Genomic DNA, 21,718 nt, shown 5'->3' on the forward strand with positions numbered 1-21,718 from the left:
GATTCCAGCAGCCTCATCCTGTGATGTCCTCTGCCACCGAACAGATTTACAATGATTGAACTGACAGTTTCGTTCCTACCCTCACCTATGGTCATGAAGGATGGGTCATGACCGAAAGAACGAGATCGCGGATACAAGCGGCCGAGATGGGTTTTCTCCGCAGGGTGGCTGGTGTCTCCCTTAGGGATAAGGTGAGAAGTTCGGTCATCAGGGAGGGACTCGGAGTTGAGCCGCTCCTCCTTCGCGTCGAAAGGAGCCAGTTGAGGTGGTTCGGGCACCTAGTTAGGATGCCACCTGGGCGCCTCCCTAGGGAGGTGTTCCAGGCACGTCCAGCTGGGAAGAGACCAAGGGGTAGACCTAGGACCAGGTGGAGGGATTATATCTCTTCGCTGGCCTGGGAGCGCCTTGGGATCCCCCAGTCAGAGCTGGTTGATGTCGCCAGGGAAAAGAAAGTTTGGGGCTCTCTGCTGGAACTGCTACCCCCGCGACCCGACCACGGATAAGCGGGAGAAGATGGATGGATGGATGGATGAACTGACAGTTTGAAGGACTTGCTGTTTACGGCTTCAATGAGCAGCAGTCTATTCTTTGTTTAGCAGGGTTTTTTGTTTGTTTGGCCCCTGATCCTGCTGCTTTGCTACTGGATGGCAGCGTTCGCAGGGCTCTCAGAACTCCACTCTTAATTATGACTATTTTTAGCCTGAATGCACTGTTGTATACTGTTTGACTGCAGACTTTTGCATATGTGTTGTTTACTCAGCCTCCAAGAAAATGTGTTATATACATTTCAAACCCAATATATGAACAGTAGCTTAAACACATGATTTTCAAAGAGGCCCCATTATACTTAGGTATATAGGTTTTTGTGCATGTAAATGGTCTGCAAAGGCTAAAATCCCAGAGGGAGTTTCTCTCCCACACACTCCCCCCCTGCCTGAAGGCTTCCATTGGACTTCTTTGTTTACTACTGTAGCATAGTGACATCACAATTTAACACTTGTGCTACTATTTTGTAGCAATCCAACACATTGTATGTGTAGGCAAGACGTACAAGCATTGTAGTACCAATGTAGAAGAGGGTATAGTGACATTTTGTGAATCTACTCAAGTTAAAAAACTAAGAAAAGAGAGAGACTGCCAACAAATATTTAGTGAGAACGGTAAGGACATTTTCCACATTTCCATATCATCTGGTAGATTAACATTTCTGGAAATGTAAGACTATTTCATTAAAGTTATTTTACATCTGCCTTTTTCCCCAATCAATTAGCTGAAAACATTTTGTTATTGTATTGCAGTAGACTAGAGCTAAAGTTTAGTCATTTAAAGTATTGTTTTTATCAAGTAAAAATACCAAGTATTTCATGGTTCCAACATCTAAATGGGCAGCGTTTCTCTCTCTTATGTGACAACTTGATAAAGAAATGAATTAGCAGTAGGAGTTAGGAATTAAACATGAGCAGCAACCCATACACTTTGCTTTAACTATAGCAATCTGACATAGCTGTACTTTGAACTGTAAGCAAACCACCATTTCATGGTCATTTGAACCTCAGCTATATGATAGAGTTTTTTCGGACTGTGATGCTGGTTAAGTGGAGCCAGAGGGATCAACAAATGACTGAATCCAGTGAACCTAAATACAGTAGAGAAACCATAGGCGCTTCCACACCGGAGTACTTTTCCCAGTATAGTTCCAATATAGTTCATGAGAACCTTTTCACCCCCTTTTCAGTCCCTGCTAGAGAGCAGGTACTTTCAAGGGAGAAAAAGGTTCCCATTTCTGATTGGCTGGAAGGATTGCAAACCACGTCCCGTAAAACTCCAAAAAAGTTTTATGAAGCCGCCATTTTATTTGCTTGCATTAGCATTATTAGCATTAGCCCAGCGCACCAACGTAGAGTGACTAACTTATGGCAACACAAAATAAAACATGGGGAGCGGTGGAGATGAGGAGGTGTCGGCGTTCTGGCGATTTACTCGGAGTAGAAGCTGCTGGGAGTCCCAGGAGCTTCTACTGAAGCCAGTCCCCAACTCCGGGGACTTCCGGCCGGGGACTCCGGGTGGCAGTATACGCCGTGAAGTGGTTTGCGGCCTGCCAGTAAACCCAAAGCAGAAGAAGAAGAAGTGACGTCAGCGGCTTCATTTGCCTAATCCTCCCCCAGGGACTTATTCCGGTGTGAACGCGATCTGTACTTAGTTCATCAGAACTAAAGAGTTCTGATGAACTAAGTACGGCAAAGTACTTGGTGTGAAAGCGCCTCATGACATTGAATAACATCCACCTCAGCCTCTGGACTGACGGGAAGAATGGCGGCAATTGTGGAAGAAACCCCATCGGCCCCTACAGGCGGGGGATTAAGCATTAGGTAATTGTGTTAAAGGAGAGGATTAGATTAGAGCGCAGGGACGAGGCAGAGCAGGTTAGCTGAAACTACCTCTGAGCTCAGGACATGCAAAAAGAGAAACATAGCACGGCTTGTGATATCAGTCCAGATCTGAATGATGACCAACAGAGAGGATATCAATCTAAAATATGTTACTTAAGTGTACAGACAGTGGAGGGCACATCGTCTGCGTGTGCCATCAGTTGTGAGGTTGTCCTTGTTCCATCACAGACTTTAAATAATCACCGATAAATATGATTACTCATCCTGCTCCCCTCCTGATCAGATCAAATGTACGGGATGTAAGGAACAAAGTGCAAGAGAATGTTCCACTTAATCCTTTTTTTTTTTTAAAGAACATTCACATAGATAAAAGAGTAACTGTATCTTTGGGTCATGGGTTGAAGGGGAAAGTGATAGAGACGTGGGGTTATGGATATGAAATAACCTCAGAGCCAAAAATATACTGCCGGAAAAGCATAAGGGTAAAATGTTCTTCTTTAGGAAAGGAAAAGACGATTGGTTGGTCGACACTAAAATATCTCAAGAAATATTGGAAAGGTTGCCATGAAATTTGTTTCAGACATTTGTGTTCTCCATAAGATGAAGCCTAATGACTTTTCCTCAAGTGCCACCATGAGGTTTGGTATTTCATACTTGGGTTATAGCCAAATAAGTGCAAAACAAATGACTTTTCTTTGTGTTAAGTTGTCGATTAGGTGACTAACCGTTTGTTTTGGTCTTGGACGACTACTAAGGGTTAACTAGTCTTTGTTATGCTTATACTCTGAATGATTAATTCGTAAGAATCATATCAGCAAATCTTTGCTAAACACAAGATTAACAAGGTGATTTTTTAGTGATTCTTTCTGGGGAAAGATCTAACAATCTGTCAAATACATCAACTAGTCAATTAGTCATCAAAACAGACCAAACTAAGGCGAGCACGGTAAACAAATTGCTGGACATCTTCAATAATAAATCAATGAATAAACAAGTGACCCAGCACTTATTTTAATCATCAATTGATCATTTAAGTAAATGTGTTACTCAAAATCACTAAACATTCTCCAATTTCAGTTTTGCCAATTTCCTTTTATATATTTGGAACATCAATTTACCATGCAGACACCCAAGCAGTTGTCTGCATGGTAAACATCTTGGATCGTCTTTCTTTCTTTACGTTTTGTATGATTAATATAACTTAACGGTTAAAATTCTGTCTAGATGGCGTCTTTCACACAGGTTGGCCATCACTGTGTCTCTTAAAGGCTGGTCTGTAGGAAATCTGTTATAGTCTATTGACTACATAAGTTACAATTAGGTGACAATATTTGGCCATTTTTACAAAAACAACAGACAAGCTTCAACACAATAAAAATATATTAAGCATTTGGACCTTACTCATAGTAACTCTGGATCCTGCCGGAAATACTTGTTGTGTGAAGTGTGAAAACTATTCTCAATGTCAGTATTATTAGTATAATCTCCATTACTTTTGAAAGGCGTGACTCATTGACAGTTGGTGTATCTTCAGTACTGAATTAAATGCAGGATGACTGATAACCACAGGAAAAAGCAAGTCATCCTGGTACACTCGTGTCGCGTGTGTCTCTCAACAGTAACGGTATGTTTCACTCTCAGGTTTCTAGTACTATTGAGTATTTTGTTTTTAATGTGTATTATATTACATGTGTATCTCTTTATTCAAAGCAACAAGGTTTAAAATGAAGGATTGGTGGATGTCATCATGTTAGATTATATTATTTGGGGTAAACACAATACAAATTCTCCTCGTACACTTATATACACATGTATCTGTGCATTCTACATACCTTTAGCTGATTTGAAGAGTTATAAACATATATTTATCTTGTTTAAAAGTTTGGCAAACATTTCCATAGATAAGCAGAACAAACATATCTGTCCTGATATATTTAGCTTGTAGATACAAATTACTTGCTTTTAACTTATCTTAATTAAGACTCCTTTTATTCTTAACTTATTTTATTTATACTTTTTAATTTGTTTCATATCAACCCAGCATCCCAACTATGGACCGGTCCGCCTGAACAGCATCAGCTACCGGACCTACAACGCCTCTCATCCCCGCATCTCCTTCACCCTCCCCCCCCCCGGCCTCCGCCAGCTCACCTCCAGCAGCGGCAGGTCCGGGTCCAGGTGTGTGAGGCTGTGCAGGACCACCGGGCTGGGGTCCTCCACCACCTCCAGCCTCACCCCGTCCCAAATGTTCCGCACTCTCCATGACGAGTCAAACATCTCAACCAGCTGTCCCGGCTTGATGCTGTGCACCTCGGTTTGCATGCCCGGGAAATAGACCATGGATGCACGCGAAGCCGACTGTTCATTCACGGTAACGTTAGCGACATTTTCACTGTTTTTATTTCAGGTTTTTTTCCGCAGAGACAATGCTGCTATCTGCGGCTCAGCGGCTGTGGGGGAGAGTCATGACTCAGGCTGAGGCTTTTCTAAACCCCGCCCCCAGGTATTTGCTGCCTTCAGGGGTGTCGGAAATATCAGAGACGCGTTACGGTGGATTAACATTCTCAACTCACTATTTGTATTCATTCTGAGAAAACATGGCCACAAACCAAAACATATTTAATCTCTTTTATTTCGTAGAAAATAATGTGATTCACTTTAATCCCAGAAGTAAAAATGTTTTTAATTGTTATAACTATGATTATTTCGCTTTATTTGTTTGTTCTCCCTATGTATTTTTGACATCCTCTTTGTTTATTATCTCTTACAATGATGCTTAATCTGTCATGTAAAGTTAAACTACAAATACTTCCGCACATCTGCATATACTTGCACATATGTTCGCATAATGTAAAAATCATACATAAGCGTATGAGAACTTAATATACGCATATGATGTATCATTTTCGTTCTTTTAATTTAGTTTTGAACAAGTCATTATTTGGTGTTTTTATACTGCTTTAACGCGAACATTTGCCCTCTGAGGATTGTTGTAATGTTCTTCTCAATTTTATCTTTTTCTTACATCTCTTAGTTCATTTATATATAGGTATTTTGTACTATGATAAGGCTGGATAGACAGTTGTATGAAAAAACCTTCAGAAATGTATAAACTAAAATGTATATCTTTAGCACACACATTTCTAAAAGTAACCTCCATGAATAAAGATCATATGACAGCTAATGGCGTCGACCAGCAACACCGTTTGTCACAAAGCCCTTTAACAAGGGCTATACTGTGTGGTTAAATAATCTTTACACCATGTATGGTGTAATACACATATCTACCAGGTGTCCCTGAAGGCAGCGTTACGTCATGCCGTTGGGAAATGATGGCAGTGTTGTTTCTGCTTTCACTATGGCAGCCGGCTTCTATGGGAAAATAAAACACTGATGTACAGTTCACTGTCCCTGCCTGCTGTCTGCACACATTACACAGTGACACTCACTTGTATTATTAAATCTTACATTTGTATGGACTAAAATAACATACAAATCATATGATCATTTTTAAATGCTGTAAAATAGAACAATTAAAAAGATGAAATTAAATATATTTATCAATATATTTAACACTTTGAAAGGCCATTTTGATTAATTCTAGCACACGTTTTATCAACAACAATTCTGTTTTATTATTATTGGTGTTATTTTTATTTAATATAATTCCATTTTATTTTGTATTTTTTTAAATGTCGGATTTTATTCTCCTCATTTTATTTCTTAAATGTTTATTACTTGTATTACTATTATGTTATCCTTTATCTGTTTTGTTACAGAATACTGTGACATGGGAACCTTGACTTTAATTAAAGTAAAAGGATTTGAAAGGGCCTAATAAACTATCGATTATTATCTTTATAATTATTTTATCAGTTAATTATGTTGACCATTTACTGGACTATAACACGTCTGTTTTGATTGACCCAAGCCAAATCCAAAAGAAACAGTGAAGCAGCATAGGCATATGCTTTCATTGCTTGAAAAGTCCACGACAAACCATCAACAAAAAATCACAACAAATGCAGAAAAACTCTCAACAAACACCGTCCAACACACAGATATGCATTTTTCCAGCAGCCTCCATTTTTCTCAGCATTAAAACTCTGAACAAGGTCACTCCAATTTAACATGTAACACTGCCTCCTACTGGGCAATGTCAGGTACAAATGTCTCATTCCACAGTAATCACCGTAATAAGATGTCTGCTGAGCTCTTACAATGATTAGTAACTGCCTGAAAAACAACAAGACGAATGACAACAACAACAACCTCTTTTTTACAGATGATTAATGGCGGAAGTTAGGTTATTTATTTGGCATGTTTTTGGCAAAGAACAAAGTGTAATTTACCTTCTCGACAGGAACAACAGGTGTGAAAGAGATGGAGCAAATTGTAACTGAAACATCTGCTGCACCAACTGAGGCTGAACGCAACCGCAAACAAGGACTGACCTCCATGGCTTTTCTCATCAAACTGCTGCGCTTCCTAACTCACACACTTCAGCTGCTCTGTGTGTGTGTGTGTGTGTGTGTGTGTGTGTGTGTGTGTGTGTGTGTGTGTGTGTGTGTGTGTGTGTGTGTGTGTGTGTGTGTGTGTGTGTGTCTTGGTATGTACGTGTGAGAGAAACAGAGCATACAGAATACCCATGCTGCCGTTTAAAGATCAATATTCTGCACTGAAAACTAGCAGCAGCTGATGTTATGTACATATATTAAATTATTTTAACACAGTGTTGGAAGAAGTACTCAGATTTTATACATAAGTAAAAGTAGCAATACCAATTCGAAAAATACTCGAGTAAAGGTCCTGCATTCAAAAATGTACTAAGTAAAAGTACAAAAGTATTAACATAAAAAAAAAAGTACTTATGCGTAAGGGTCCATTTCAGAATCGTTTCTACATGTAATCACTGGATCATGATCATGTGTTTATCACAGCTGATAAAGGTGGAGCTTATTTTAATAACTTTATATATTGCTTCTGGCTATCCTATGATTTTATGTCAATGTTTATTTATTAGATTATTCATATTTTGTAAGAGATAATAATCAGAAGAATTCAGTTGAGTACAAGTTACAGATACCTCAAAAGTGTACTTAAGTATGACATTTGAATAAATGTACCTTAGTATATTCCATTGCTGAACATTTTGCCTCTGGGATGTAGTGGGGTAGAAGTATTTGTAGCATAACATGGAAATACCAAAATAAAGTTCAATCCGGTAGAAATAGTACAATATTTGAGTAAAATCTACATTCCGATTAATTAACCATATATGCAATGTTGCTAAACCAAAATAATATGTATTTCGGCCAAAAAGACAATCTACTATTGAGTCTTTTATGAGACTCTAATCAAGAGTAATTTTACCCAATTGAAATGAGTATCTGGGAGCAATAAAATGTGCCGTTTGTTTTGGTATTGTTCTGTATGGTTCTTTTTAATCTCAACAAAAACAAATAAATGTGTTAGTCGTTCCCCTGAATACTTTGTGAATCTCCGTTCTGCGCTCTTAGCTTCACTCCAATTGTTTCCTACTGAAGAAATAATGCTTTGTTGGGAACTATTTCTGGAGGCGGATTGATTCAGTTTAGGGCTGTCATGAGTCTTTGAGGCAGAAGGAGGGTGTATGAGGAATGGGGAAAATAATGTCAGCCTTTTTCCTTTAATATTTAGTAAGCTGCCCCAAACAGCTTGTCAACATTAAATACAATTCATTGTTAAAGGCCATCTCATTTTCACATGTAAGTATTATCTAGTTGGGGCTGCTTGTCACATTTTAGATGAGTTTTCAGCAGTTACACCAAATACATTTTTCCTTTGGCTTCCCACATTGTTTCATAAATGTTTTAGGCCCAAAAAGGCTATGGAAATTCAAATTATTCACAAAAATCAGAAAATGAACACAAATGAGTGTAGCAGTTTTAAATCCTCTGAATTACCTTCCACTTGAGGTACATTTATCTGATAAAGATGGTTAAAGAAAAGCAGGTTTAAAACCTCTGACTTGAATGAAGAAAACAAAACTCTGAATGCTGACTTCTTTTGTCAGTGAATGGCAGGATCTTCAGTATAAAAACATCCCCACTGGTATGCATCTTTTGGAAAAACCCCACATGGGCTGAGACCCAGAAACCTCCAAGAGACCAGAGAGACGGCCAACTTTAAATCTGCTGATTTAACTAAAGCTCTGCTTCCATCTGCTGGAAATCAATACCAGAGGATGTTGTTGTGCTGCTTCCCGGGCTCTGGCTGATGCTACAACATGCTTCAGACGTTTACACCCCCCCTTTACTGTCCTACTCTCTCTCACATGCCTTTTAGTCAGAGGCAAATAGATTAACAGAGGCATATGTAAAAAAAGGCCCTATTATGCTTATTGGTGTTTTCTCTTCACTGTAGTGTGGTGTATAGTTTTGTGTGCATGTAAATGGTCTGCAAAGGCTAAGTAATAAACCCAGGAGCCTCCATTATACTCCTTTGTTTACTCGATGTTCTATTGGCTGGCGCTTCAACATATTGTACGAGATAGTCTAAGGGGCGGGAAATCTCTAAACTGTTGACCGATCACAACAGAGCAGGCCAGCTAACCAATCAGAGCAGACCTGGTTCTGGTTTCAGACAAAGGGTGAAAAGAGGTGCTGCAGCACAGGCAGTATGAGAAAAATAAAAAGCTTTTTGAACATTAAAGCATGGAGACATGTCCCAGCAAGAGCACAAATTACAAATATGAACCTGAAAATATTGATGAGCAAGAAGCTGCTCATCGAGATGATTGACAGGTGGGACTGACTTAGAGGGAGGATGGTGGGTGGGAGGTGCCAACAACACATTTCATGAATCCTCAAGAAAATCGTCGGCTTTCTAAACCCAGACCAGATGTCAATTATCCATTTCGAATTTTCCATTTCCAAGGAGTAGGTGACAAGGGATGTTAAAGATTAAAGTCAACAGTATATGCCATTATGCAAGTCATAAGGGTGTAGAAAATGTTAACTGAGGTACAAGTACTGTGCTGTAAATTCATGGTTTGTACTGGGTGTATGAGGGTTCAATTAATGGGGTTCAGTTTATGTGAGTGTGACTTTAAATCTGGATGGAGATTTGCGGGGTTTATTGATGTGTATAAATAGAGGGGATACATACATTAACGTCATTGAGATTGAGGAATCAGGAGAGGCCACTAGTAAGTGTGATTATTATATTTAATGTGATTTAATGTGTATGGGATATGTGTGATCCTAATTGGTGTATTGTTGTTGTCCTTTTTCTTCTAAGGTTAATAACCTATTTAGATTTGATTAAATCATCAAAAGTAGGAGTTGTTTCCGTCCATCTTGATTCCACCCATATTGTCGGGAGATAGACAGTACAAGTACCATTTCCATCTTTTACTATGGCTCATAAATTGTTGCTGCAATATTTGGATCAATACAGATTGGGTGCCAAATGATTATATTAAAAAAGAAAGACTGCCCCAGAATTGATCCTAAACACCACTTTAAGACAACAAGACCTAAATAACCCCTTAGAACAATCTTTGCTGAGATTTGAATTTAAAATAGTCTGACACTTCTGTATGGCCTGCTTTTAAAATATGCCTCACCAAAATTGAGCCCGTGTTAATTAGCCTCTTTCCTGACAAGCTTCAGTTTAAACCTGAAAGTTACTCATTGGCACATGAAGTAACTTTAAAGTATATAAATACACGTATCCTAAAGCAGTGTTTTGCATTCATGGGTCCAAACGAGCATTCACCATTGTGTTTTCCTTAAAGTGGACCTATACCTATATAAAACATGTCTGTGAAGTTTTTTTTTCAAAATACCAAACAGATCATGCATTTTAGCCATGCCTCATTTCGCTCTATTCCAGCCCTGTTTTTGCAAGGGCTGATTCTGTGACGTAGCTTTAATGCAAATGAGCTGCAGCTGACCACGCCCCCCTGCAGGAGAGGGGAGCGTGCTCTGATCAGCTGCTGGGCTCTCAGAAGAGGGGGAGGAAAAGAGAGGCTCCGTCCTCCGTGTATTATTCTTATATGATTATATAGTCGTTATTCATTTGTTTTAAAGCTCAATAAATAACAAAGAAGACCTTTGACCGGCACTTTTCTAATTTTGTCCGGAAGATTTAAACTTTAACGGACATGTTGACCGGCGAAAACAAATCTAACTGAAACTCTGGCGCACGGTCCCCTCGTCCCTTGGAAGAGGCGGAGAGGTGGGTGTTTGTCATCTGCTGGTGGACTACCGGAGAGCAGCAGGAGCAAACGCTTGCCTCGGGGAGGGAGAAAAAGAGCCAGAGCGTCCACAGCGGAGAATAAACAGAAGGGCAACCATAGCAACCATGGCAACAATGCGCAGGAAGTCTTCTTCGCTGCTTTTGTGGCAGACTACAGCGCCACTTACAGGCCTGGCATATGTACTAGGGATGGGAACGATTAATCGAATATTCGAAATTATTCAAGTATTCGAATAATTATTCAGGTGTTCGAATATGAGTTATTGATTTTTTTATAATTTTTTTTTTTTTGGGGACGGGTTCCTAAGTTGATTACATATTATCAAATTGAATAATTCAATGTATACGGCAGTGCCATAGCTACATGTGTTAGGTGACGTCTAAAGGTGTGTTTTGCTCCGCTCACCGGTCCCTCACAGCGGGCAGAGCTGCAGGTGCTGATCTCTCTCTCTCTCGCGTCCGGTTATACTTCACTCGCGTTTATGTCCAAATCCATCAGATCTAGCTAGTTCTAGCTAATGATATGGCTGCTGCCCCTCCCTACACGCAGATCACGCAGACTCAAACCTCATCTTATGCCCAAATGCGCTCCGCAGCCGTTGCGAGGTTCCGGCGCTAACAGTTCATGAGCGTGCTCCCCCGCCCCCTGTCAACACTCGTTCCAGCTGAGAGGGTCTTCTCGACAGCTGGCCTGATTGTGAATCGCCTCCGCACATGAAAGCTGTAGGCCTATAGCTGTCAAACTGTGATCACCAGTTCAATAAATGTGACAACATTGATTATACTTATTTGAACATGTATTTATTTATTTCCAAAAGTTATTGAAAAAAAAAAATTGAAATTTTTTTTAGAATACATTTTTTTACCCCATTTTTTTTAATTTTTTTTTATAGGATATGTACATTTCGGTTAACCGGTTAACCGTTTTTTGGGGGGTCGAATATTCGAATATAAATTTGCTTTAAAATTCCCATCCCTAATATGTACTACAGCGTCTCCAGCGCTTTCGAGCGGAAATGGCCGTGTCCCAACCCCCCATTCCCCTGATAGGCGGAGAGTTGCCCATGTAGGCGGAGCTCCCCTTTTCTGATGTCAGAACAATTAACGTCTGTATCAGCTCCGTTGCAGCCCTGTTTTTAGAGATTTGGGTATGGAGGAAAAGAGAGAGGGTTGTGTTTTCTTGGTGAGTTCCCTGACACACCGGGGACACATATTCATAAAAGACGTACAAAAGTGCATTTTGCATGATAGGTCCCCTTTAAAATAATAAACATAAACTCCATCTATTGTATTTTAAAGATATTCTTTTGCATTTTCTGTTTGTTTTTTGGCGGATGTTGATGAGAGAAAGAGTACGGTGACAGCCAAAGACACTTTCATTGTCAATACAAATAAAAGAAATGTGCTAAACCATATAATGAATGAAGAAACATCTCCACCAACTTGACGAAACAGGCACAGCGTTTAATAAAAGCACTGCATAAACTAAACACTTCAAATAAAAATAAAAGGGGGCATTATAAAGTGGGCCAGCTGCTTGCAGCGTTTTGTTTATGCAGCGCATGTTTCATAAAGCACATGTTTTCAAAAGGCTGAGCATGTGTTGTCAAGTTGGTGAAGATGTTTCTAGATTTGCGTGTGTTTTGGCACATTTGTGTTTTGATATTTACATGGTTTCTGAAAGTGCAGTGCGCTTCTCCTAATGGATGCATTTTGGGACTTTGTGGCGCGTTTGCACGGGTTGGCCACCATACATGGTGCATTCGCCATTGTGTTTTCTTTAAACCCATATCGTAAACTCCATCTATTGTTTTAGCAAGTGAAGTGTATGACTTCACAACAAAGGCCCCCAGCTATAATCAAAAGTGGTGTTCCATGATTTGCATCCAAACTAATAAGACCCTTACAACACATCAAAGTATTTATACCAAACGGTGGTTATAAAGTAGCACACATTATGAAAACCAAAGACAAAGTGACAATTGAAGAAACTGCTTATCCGCTACTGTTTTAACCTAGATTTTAATAATTGAAATATGTTCTGATCATCCAATAACCCAGAGTTAAATTAAAATGGCAAATTTTATAATTTCGGTACATATATTTTGAGTATAAAAAGTGTCCTAACGTGGTGTACCAATCAATACAAGAGACTCACAGTAGTCTGGATCTCATCAGTGAGAGCAGGATGACCTTTCGGTTACACAACGTTTTACTGACAGCGAAGTCACAGGTTCAATCCTTATCAATGTGTCCAAAGAGAAAACACTGACCTCAGTCATAATAACAGCATAGAACAATCCATGCTGAGAATGGATATTAAAATAGTTTGACATTTGGAGATTTCTGCAATAATTGAATTCCTCTACGATTGGATGGAGGGGGCATGGCTTTTAAGAATATGCCTTTTTCGTTCCCTTTCGGAAAATAGGCAAAATGTATTATTATTATTTATCTAGCACAACATAAATGGGGCCAATGGATTCCTTAGGGTTTTTTATTCATAGGAAGCAAACATGAATAAAACCTGTCTGCCTGCTTTGGATGGAGATTATGGTTCTTACGAATATGCCTCTGTTTTCTTATCGAGAGATAAGCCTACATTTAGCATTATTTAGCTTTTTTTCCTGACAAGCTAGAATGACATAATTGGTGCCAATGGATTCCGTAGGTTTTATTTTTTATTTTCATATGAAGCAAACATTAATCAAACCTGTCTGCCTGCTCTTCTGAATGTCCCGTTACAATCCTTGGTGTCCCAGAAGACACCTGTCCTGACCAACAGTCCACAGGTCCACCGGCTCCAGCACAACATCGCGACTTCCCTCAGAACCCCACCAGAAATCTCAGGATCCAAATGATCCTGAATGAAAAACGAGTCTCCAGAGCTCCCACTCCCCTCATCACAGATTGGCCGAACCCTCCTCTGACGCTCTCCTCATGCATATTTACTCAACCAGCTGTGTCAACAATGCGAGGAGCAACACTAGAAAAAATTAACTTTTGCTGGGAAAGAAAAATGGGTTTCCAGAAGCTCAGTCCATGTCTGTCAAAGGTGAAGTGAAACCTCTTAGTAATGGTGCCAAACAACACATTCCATGCAACCCCAGGCATATAACCGTTATACAGAAAATGAAAGCCAGAGAAGGAATTGACAGGGACTTCCCTGTTTAACTGAAAGGGGAAATTCTGAGTTCTCAGAGATATCTTCCGAGGTAGATTCTACAAATGTTCTACGTAACCAGACAATATTTGTTTAGAAATGTGAAGAGACTTGTTCTGCGGGTTAAAAAAACACCAGAGAGATGCAATCAATCATTCACAAAACACTGCAACAGATAAAACCCTCCCTTTCTAGTGATATTATATCTTGAATGCACTTATTGTAAGTTGCTTTGGATACATGCGTCAGCCTTATGAAATGTAATCTTTGTAGTACACATAAGAGTTTGATTGATAACTTTCAGACTGGCCTGAAATAACCTTGCCAATCAAAGTGTGTGTATTTGAAGGTAGGTTTGGGCAATAGCTCAATATGATACGCATTCATGAAACAAAATTACAGAGTATAAATCGATGATAGCAAGCATTTATTAACTGAAATGTCACAGAAAGTCTGATGTGAAATATTTGGAGGTAATCATTTGAAGATGGCGTTTTGTTTTTACATCACATTTCACTAGCCTGGTCAATGAGATAAAAAACTCCAACTGGCAACCTTCCATTCACAAGCCTTGTGACTTAGCACTTCATTTAAAATTGTTCCTTTTGCTGCAATGATTTTAATAAAACAACATTTTTTATTTCAAGATTAAAGATTCAAGAATTGTTTGGTCCCTCTGATAATAACAATCATGTAAAATTATCTTTCTGTAAGGCTCAAAGAAGACAAATAATGGAAATATATATATATTAAGACATATAATTAAAAGAAATATAAAGAATTATTGATTCACACAGGAATATAGGCTCCTATGTTTTTTCTTATAAGGAGCTATATCAAAGCGCTAAATACTCCAATATGTTAAGTTTTACCTGAATAAACGCAACCTAACATTAACAACTGCATTTTTGTTTTTCGTTTACAGACCCACATATACTGGGAGATAAACCCCTTGCGAGAGTTTCCCAGTAGCAGACAAGAGGAAGCTTTTCATTCAGCCTCAGTGAAGGAGGTCTGAGCTGTCTCTAACAGAGCTGGATTTATCCCCTGACATTATTTCAGCCATTCAGGTACTTCTCCCAGGTCCTGGCATTTAAAAAATGCTTTCTCACGTCAACTGCAGCCAACTGGGAGATCACTAAGAGGCAACCTGACAACCGTCGCCTGGGCAGCGTAAGAAATAAACCGGCCTCTCTCTGTTTGTTTAGAAAATGTTACCGTCAGAATGGCTTCTTTTTATTTCTGTCTTGTGCGATATTTCTGTCAGCACCAGGAGTTTATTTATTATCTGATCTGCATAAATGAAAGGTCGCATCTATGCTTTCATTGGTTTGGATTTCTGTTTCTAATATCTGTCACAATGTAAAAGTGACTACAAATCTGCATTAATAACATACAGCTATATGGTAATTAAAGGGGCCCTTTTATGAATGTGGTAGTTCGCCCTTTCCTGTAGTGTGTTATATAGGTTTTTGTGCATGTATGTGCATGGATCCCAAAGTTCCCTCTAGTGGGAGTTTCTCTCCCACACCCTCCTCCTCCCCCTGCCTGGAATGCCTCCATTGGACTCCTTTGTTTACCTCAGTAACATAATGACATCACTATGTTACATTCGATCTTCTATTGGCTAGCACTCCAACACATTGTACTTGATAGGCTAAGGCAGTGACCACCAACTGGCGGCCCGCGGGCCACATCCGGCCCACCAGACATTCTCATCCGGCCCGCACGACGGGGGTGACTGTGGCGTTGGCGGAGTGGTTACTGCGTCCGCCCCCCACCCATTTTTTTTTTTGTACAACGTCTCGTGAGTAAGGTGCAGTACCGGAGTCCAACAGAGAGAAAGCAGCTGCAGGACAGTAGACTGCGTACTGCGAAACCTTCCCTGCCTTGAAGAAGACGTGATCCTTCGTTGTGAAGAGTCTGCTTTGTGCGCTCCGCACCACAGCAGTAGGCCCGCTGCGACAGAGTCCAACAGAGAGGCAGGAGCTGCGGGACAGTAGCCTAGAAGCAGGGTTGGGTTGTAACGGAATACATGTAACGGCGTTACGTAATCAGAATACAAAAATCAAGTAGGCTAACTGTATTCAGCTGGCGTTACATTTGAAAAACGAGTAATCTGATTACAGTTACTTTAGTAAACCTGAAGTGAATACATTTTGGAATACTTATTGGAATTATTGGTGGAAAAGTTTCCTCACAAAATGTAATATTCATTACCGGCAGAACTGTGTGCACACTGCACAGCGCTGCAGCATGTCTGTGAGCGAGAGAGAGATGCAGTCTGTGAGGCCCCGCCCCCGCACGCAGATGAGAGAGAGATCTCTTAAAATTAGGGCCGGGACTTTAACGCGTTAATTAAGATTAATTAATTACACAAAAATTAACGCGTTAAAAAAATTAACGCATTTTAATCGCACTTATTTTTGCACCGCGGAACGTTTCTCACTGGATGAGTTTCAGGCGTACCGATTATACTGGAGCACCAACTAACGTTCATGACTTCAGACAACAACAAACCACAGTGAACAACAGTGGGAAATGTTGTTTTAAAAAACGGACGGATTGAAGCGTCGATAAGAGCACGGTTGTGTGCAAATTATGCAAAAAGGAATTCGCATATCACCGCAGCACATCAAGCCTCAAGTATCACCTCAATGCAAAACATATAGCAGCTAGCGTGGAAGCTAGCGTGGACGTTAGCCTCTTTTATCGCGTTCACACCAAAAAGAGCCGGTACTAAAATGAGTTCATGAGAACCTTTTTACCCCCACGAAAGTCCCTGCTAGAGAGCAGAGAGCTGCTAGAGAGCAGGGACTTTCGTGCGGCTCTCTTGTGAGAAAAGAGCTATATTTCTGATTGGCTGGGCGGATTGCAAACCACGCCCCGTAAAACTCCCAAAAAGTTTTGTGAAGCCGCCATTTAATTATCCTCGCATTAGCATTATTAGCATTAGCCCAGCGCAGAAACGCAGAGAGACTAACTTATGGCAACACAAAATAAAACATGGGAGCGGTGGAGATGAGGAGGTGTCGGTGTTCTGGCGATTTACTCGGAAGGCTTCAGTAGAAGCTGCTGGGAGTCCCAGCAGCTTCTACTGAAGCCAGTCCCCAACTCCGGGGACTTCCGGCCGGGGACTTTGGGCGGCAGTATACGCCGTGAAGTGGTTTGCGGCCTGCCAGTAAACCCAAAGCAGAAGAAGAAGTGACGTCAGCGGCTTCATTTGCCTAATCCTCCCCCAGGTTCAAAGAGTTCTCATGAACCTTTGTGGGAAAAGTACTGCGGTGTGAATGCGCCTAATGGTATACTAAAATCCATGTGAAAAAAAATTGCTTCTCACTGTTCTCAGGTCAAATATTTATATTTGATTAAAAATGCGATTAATTTCGATTAATTAATTACAAAGCCTCTAATTAATTAGATTAATTTTTTTAATCGAGTCCCGGCCCTACTTAAAATATATTGAAAGTTAGAAACGGAGATGGTTAGATAAAATGTGCAAGATAACGTTTATGTAGCATTTCTTTATTGTCGAAATTATGACATTTAATAACGGGATCAAATCAAAGTGAATGGCCTGCTGCTGCTGAATGCATGGGGCAAGTGACTGGAACAAGTTATTACATCGTTTCAGATAATAATAATGATAATTCATTCTATTTAGGGGCGCCTTTCAAAGCACCCAAGGACACCTTACAATTCATAACATATTCCAAGGAAAGGTTTTAAGACAGTACAAAGAATGCAATCCGGGTGATGTTTTTGATGTGGGGTGGAGATGAGAGAGCTGTCCAGAATGACGCCAAGATGTTGTGTTTGAGTTCTTGATAAGCCATGAAAACAGTAAAATACGTGTCTCCTGTTCACCAAAACATACCCATCTGTTATGGAAAAAGAAAGTATTCCAAAAGTATTCTAAAAGTAATCTGAATACGTAACTGTATTCTGATACTTTCAGAGTATGTATTCAGTAACTGATTACATTTACAAAGTAACCCTCCCAACCCTGCCTAGAAGTGATCCTTCGTTAGCGTGAAGAGTCTGCTAAGCTTTATGCGGTCCACACTACCTGAGCGTGCTCCACTAGCACCCCCCCACCCCCTACCCCCTACCCCCCTACCCCCCCCTTTCTGGGCTATATAAAAATCGCTGGCCCGCGATAGTGTCTATTGGACACATTTTGGCCCTTGGACAAATGTAGTTGGTGATCCCTGGGCTAAGGGGTGGGACATCTCTTAGCGGTTGACCAATCACAACAGAGCCAGCCAGCTAACCAATCAGAGCAGACTGGGCTCTGGTTTCAGACAGAGGGTGAAAAGAGGTGCTGGAGCACAGGCAGTATGAGACAAAGAGCTTTATGGAGACATGTCACAGTCAGTTAGCCAGTAATTACTGGACTATGACCGGTAAAATATGCTGAAGACCGGCAAATCTAAATCTCTCCGGTCAAAGTGTCCGGTCAAAATAATTTCACCTTAGCGCAATACCACATCAGTTGCGCAACTTGCGCCACTTATGTGACAGACAAAAGAGTAGGCCTATGTGACAGACAAGAATAGTCAACTCTAATGTCTAACACTTAATGTGGAGAAAGAGATGTCCTGTATGGGTTGATTGTGCGTTGATCTGTTGGTAAAGCCTCGGGGTTCCGGTGGGCATGTAAACAAATGCTGCGCAATACTTTGCGGCCTCACCCGGTTGCATAGCGACACTTATTGTTTAGGTGTCTTTTGATAAGCAGGTAGTCATATCATTAACTAGAACTAGCTGGATCTGATCGATATCGACATAAACGCGAGTCTAATCTGACGGGAGAGAGAGATCAGCTGCTGCTGACGAGTCAACACGCAGCTCTGCATGATCACATGCAGCGGTGAGCGGACAAAACACACACTTCAGGTTAGAATATCACACGTAGCTATTTTAATTACCTCTCAAACTACCCAAACTACACTCATTACTGATCCGCGAGCTGCATGAGACTGACGGGCTGTCAGGAGAGGGAGAGAGCGCTCCGTTATTCCCGTGTTATTATAAATTACTGTTCATTTTGAATAATGTCGTTACACTATTATTAGTTTGTTTAATATTGAATCATATCAATTTGTTTTAAAGCTCAATAAATAACAAAGAAGACCTTTGACCGGCACTTTTCAAATTGTGTCCGGAAGATTTAAACTTTAACAGACATGTTGACCGGCGAAAAAATATTCTAACGGGAACTCTGGTCATAGTAGAGGCACAAAATACAAATGTGAAATTTGCATAAAAGGGCACTGTAACCTGTTAAGCCCCATGCCTGTTTTTCAGGTCTCAGGCTCAAAAATGACATTCCCAGAACAAATGACTATATCTTCACTTCGAAAAGGGGTAAATGAATAATCTTTTTTCCAAGGCAATGATAAACCTGTGAGTTGGATGTAGAAAAGTCAGAATCAATAAAGATTTTTTTTATTTTAAAGTAAATTCAGATTGAACATTCGTTTTAATGCCATTGAACACAACTTTTGATCAGAAAAACAGCAAAGGTAAGACATTTGCCGTTTTGGCTCAGTAAAGCAGCTACGCTGTGTGTTGTCTGGGTTTGCCTGAGCTGCCGCGAGTTTTGGTCGCACAGTGATGATACTTATGCCGCTAGAATCTGTGGAATCTCAGCTTTCTATATATATCTTGTTTGTGCAGATCCGATAAGTAATTAAGTATTTCTACTGTGAGTTCTGTGCTAAGTGCGTTAGCCTTTTTTCACTCAGGGCTCATTTAGACGCTTCTTGTGAGACTTGTGTTTTGTTTCGGTAAAAATGGTTCGTCAGTTAGCTGAGTTTCTTCCCTTTAGGTGGGTATGACACATTCATAGTTTGTCAAATGTTAAGAAGCCCTCAGACGCTGTATCTTGCAGATGTTGCGTTTTTGCCCTCGCCCGCGGGTCTGTGGGGCTCAACAGGTAAGCAATTCAACTTGCTGGCTTGGCCATAAAAGCGAACAATATGCAAAACTTGTTTTTAGAGCTAATGGAGCCGCTACACAGATCCGTTCACTTGTACCACCTTCACAGAAATATTTTTAAAACTTGTAACATGGTTAGTCCAAAATATGACGTAAAAGTTATAATATTTTCAATGATCTCCAGGCAACGTCTGGACCGGAAAACGAAGGAGGCATTTCAAAACACATCGGAGATCTCGGAGGTTCCAATAGGGATAAATGGCTTTCGGTTGTCTGTTGTATAAATTCACAGTGCTATGTTGAAAGACGTAATATGTTTTTCTTTGCTTGTCCTCAGTGTGTTCTCACCTTTCCACGTCACCTCCACATCCACCAGTACAAGTATTCCCAAATCCCTCATCACTTCGACTGTATACATGTTACACACACCCTTGAGCCATTGTTCAACTACAAATGATCTATTGTGCTATGCAAGCCGTAGCTTTCCAGCCTTGTGTCTAGTTATCCTGCCTGCCTTGTTTTCTGACCCCTACTTAACCTTTCTGTACTCCAGCCTCCCTGTTGGAGCCCCTTGGACTCGTTTGACTGTTTTGACTGCCCGCCTTGTTTGAACCAACGACTCAAATCAGCATCGGATCATTTGTGAAGCGTTTAGAGACAAAGCAAAGAGTGAACCACAGTACAACAACTGCCTGAGGAAGAAAACAATCTGCGCACTGTTTTTCAATAATAAACACTTGAGTGTAATTATGCAACAAATACAAATATGTAGTCAGATTGAATTGTTTATCATACATTTCTAGAATAAAATAAGCCACTTGCTTGTTGAAAACAGTCTCCATAATGACACTTTGATAAAATGCTTCCTCGAAGAATCTACAAGACGGCAGACATCGATTCACTTCCTTTAAAGCCGACTGACAGTTTGACAGCTCGACCGCTTGGCAGCCGAGAACAGTTGGCTGCGTTTTTTTAACCATTAATGTCTGTCAACAACGCTCAGATCTCTGCACCTTCTTGTTTTTTGTCCGGCATCATAAACAACTGCCGTTCCTGGAAAAGATCAAGGCTTTAAACTTAAAGTCTCTAAAAACAGACGCACAAATTATAGGGGCGAATTATGGAGTGAATTTTATTTTGTATTTCAACACCCACTTACTTAAGGCTGAGTAATATTGTGAATGCATCAGCACATAAGCAATATTATGAGAGGAAATGTCAGAACAAAACCAACAATAACTACACATATGTTTAGGGAATGGTTATGGTTTTGGATAAGTGACCAGAGGAGCCCATGTTTGCCTTTTCCCAGGATAAGTTTCGTACAGTATGTTAGGTATTTAAACGGAAGCAGGAGGACATTTGATGTATGTTATTTATGTGGTTACGGCTGATTATGGGGCCAAATTAGCAAAGAAAAAAATAAAATAATTGGCAAAATGTTTAAAAAGGGCAGTGAAACCATGAGTCAACCTTGGACAGCCGGTTTGAGAGAATTACACAATTCAAAATGTTTCAAAACCAAACCTGAATGAGATGTGTCTTCCTCATAGATTGGTAAGCGCAATATGTACTAGTACTATTCCCAATGTGTATTACGCGCAATATTTGGTAAAGTTAAAATATGGGAAAATATTTGAATTATATATTGTGGAGCTGCAGAGAAGTCCTGGACTACAAACCATTCAACACGATAAATAAAAAATCCTTGTTTGGTACAGATCCTGTAATCTTTTCATTGATAACGTGTATAATGTCTCAAAAATGGTCATTCCCTTTATCGTAAATCATATCGCAATTGCAATATCAGTCAAAATAATCACAATTGGTTATTTTTTCCAAATGGTGCATTGACATTAGCTGATGCTTATGGAAACACTTTTAATAGTATACTAATATTGAAGGGATTGATGATTTTTGTACCATTATTCTCATAAAAAAATATATTGAATGGCTAACCCCTAGATTCCACCGGGTC

At 40.1% G+C, this 21,718-nt stretch overlaps 1 protein-coding gene and 1 long non-coding RNA gene across 6 annotated transcripts in view; one reads left to right on the plus strand and one right to left on the minus strand.

The window, feature by feature from the left end:
* LOC117555274 (ral guanine nucleotide dissociation stimulator-like) overlaps positions 1-21,718 on the minus strand; it is a 76,722-nt gene that overhangs the window by 39,701 nt on the left and 15,303 nt on the right. The window contains exon 1 of one of the 5 annotated variants that reach the window (XM_034230127.1): positions 13,348-13,580. The exons of 3 other annotated variants lie outside the window; for them this stretch is intronic. In XM_034230127.1, coding sequence (XP_034086018.1) covers positions 13,348-13,449 — 102 coding nt within the window. In that variant the 5' untranslated portion in view covers positions 13,450-13,580. Of the gene's footprint in view, positions 1-4,541; positions 5,928-13,347; positions 13,581-21,718 lie in introns of those variants that run through there. One more of the 5 variants, XM_034230126.1, reaches the window with a different exon arrangement.
* Positions 3,917-20,505, plus strand: LOC117555277. The gene is made up of 5 exons (XR_004570375.1): positions 3,917-4,014; positions 4,432-4,761; positions 14,723-14,970; positions 20,078-20,121; positions 20,294-20,505. It is a non-coding gene; the product is annotated as an uncharacterized LOC117555277 (long non-coding RNA).

The sequence above is a fragment of the Gymnodraco acuticeps genome, unplaced genomic scaffold, assembly GCF_902827175.1.
Source record: "Gymnodraco acuticeps unplaced genomic scaffold, fGymAcu1.1, whole genome shotgun sequence".
Lineage (NCBI taxonomy): Eukaryota > Metazoa > Chordata > Actinopteri > Perciformes > Bathydraconidae > Gymnodraco > Gymnodraco acuticeps.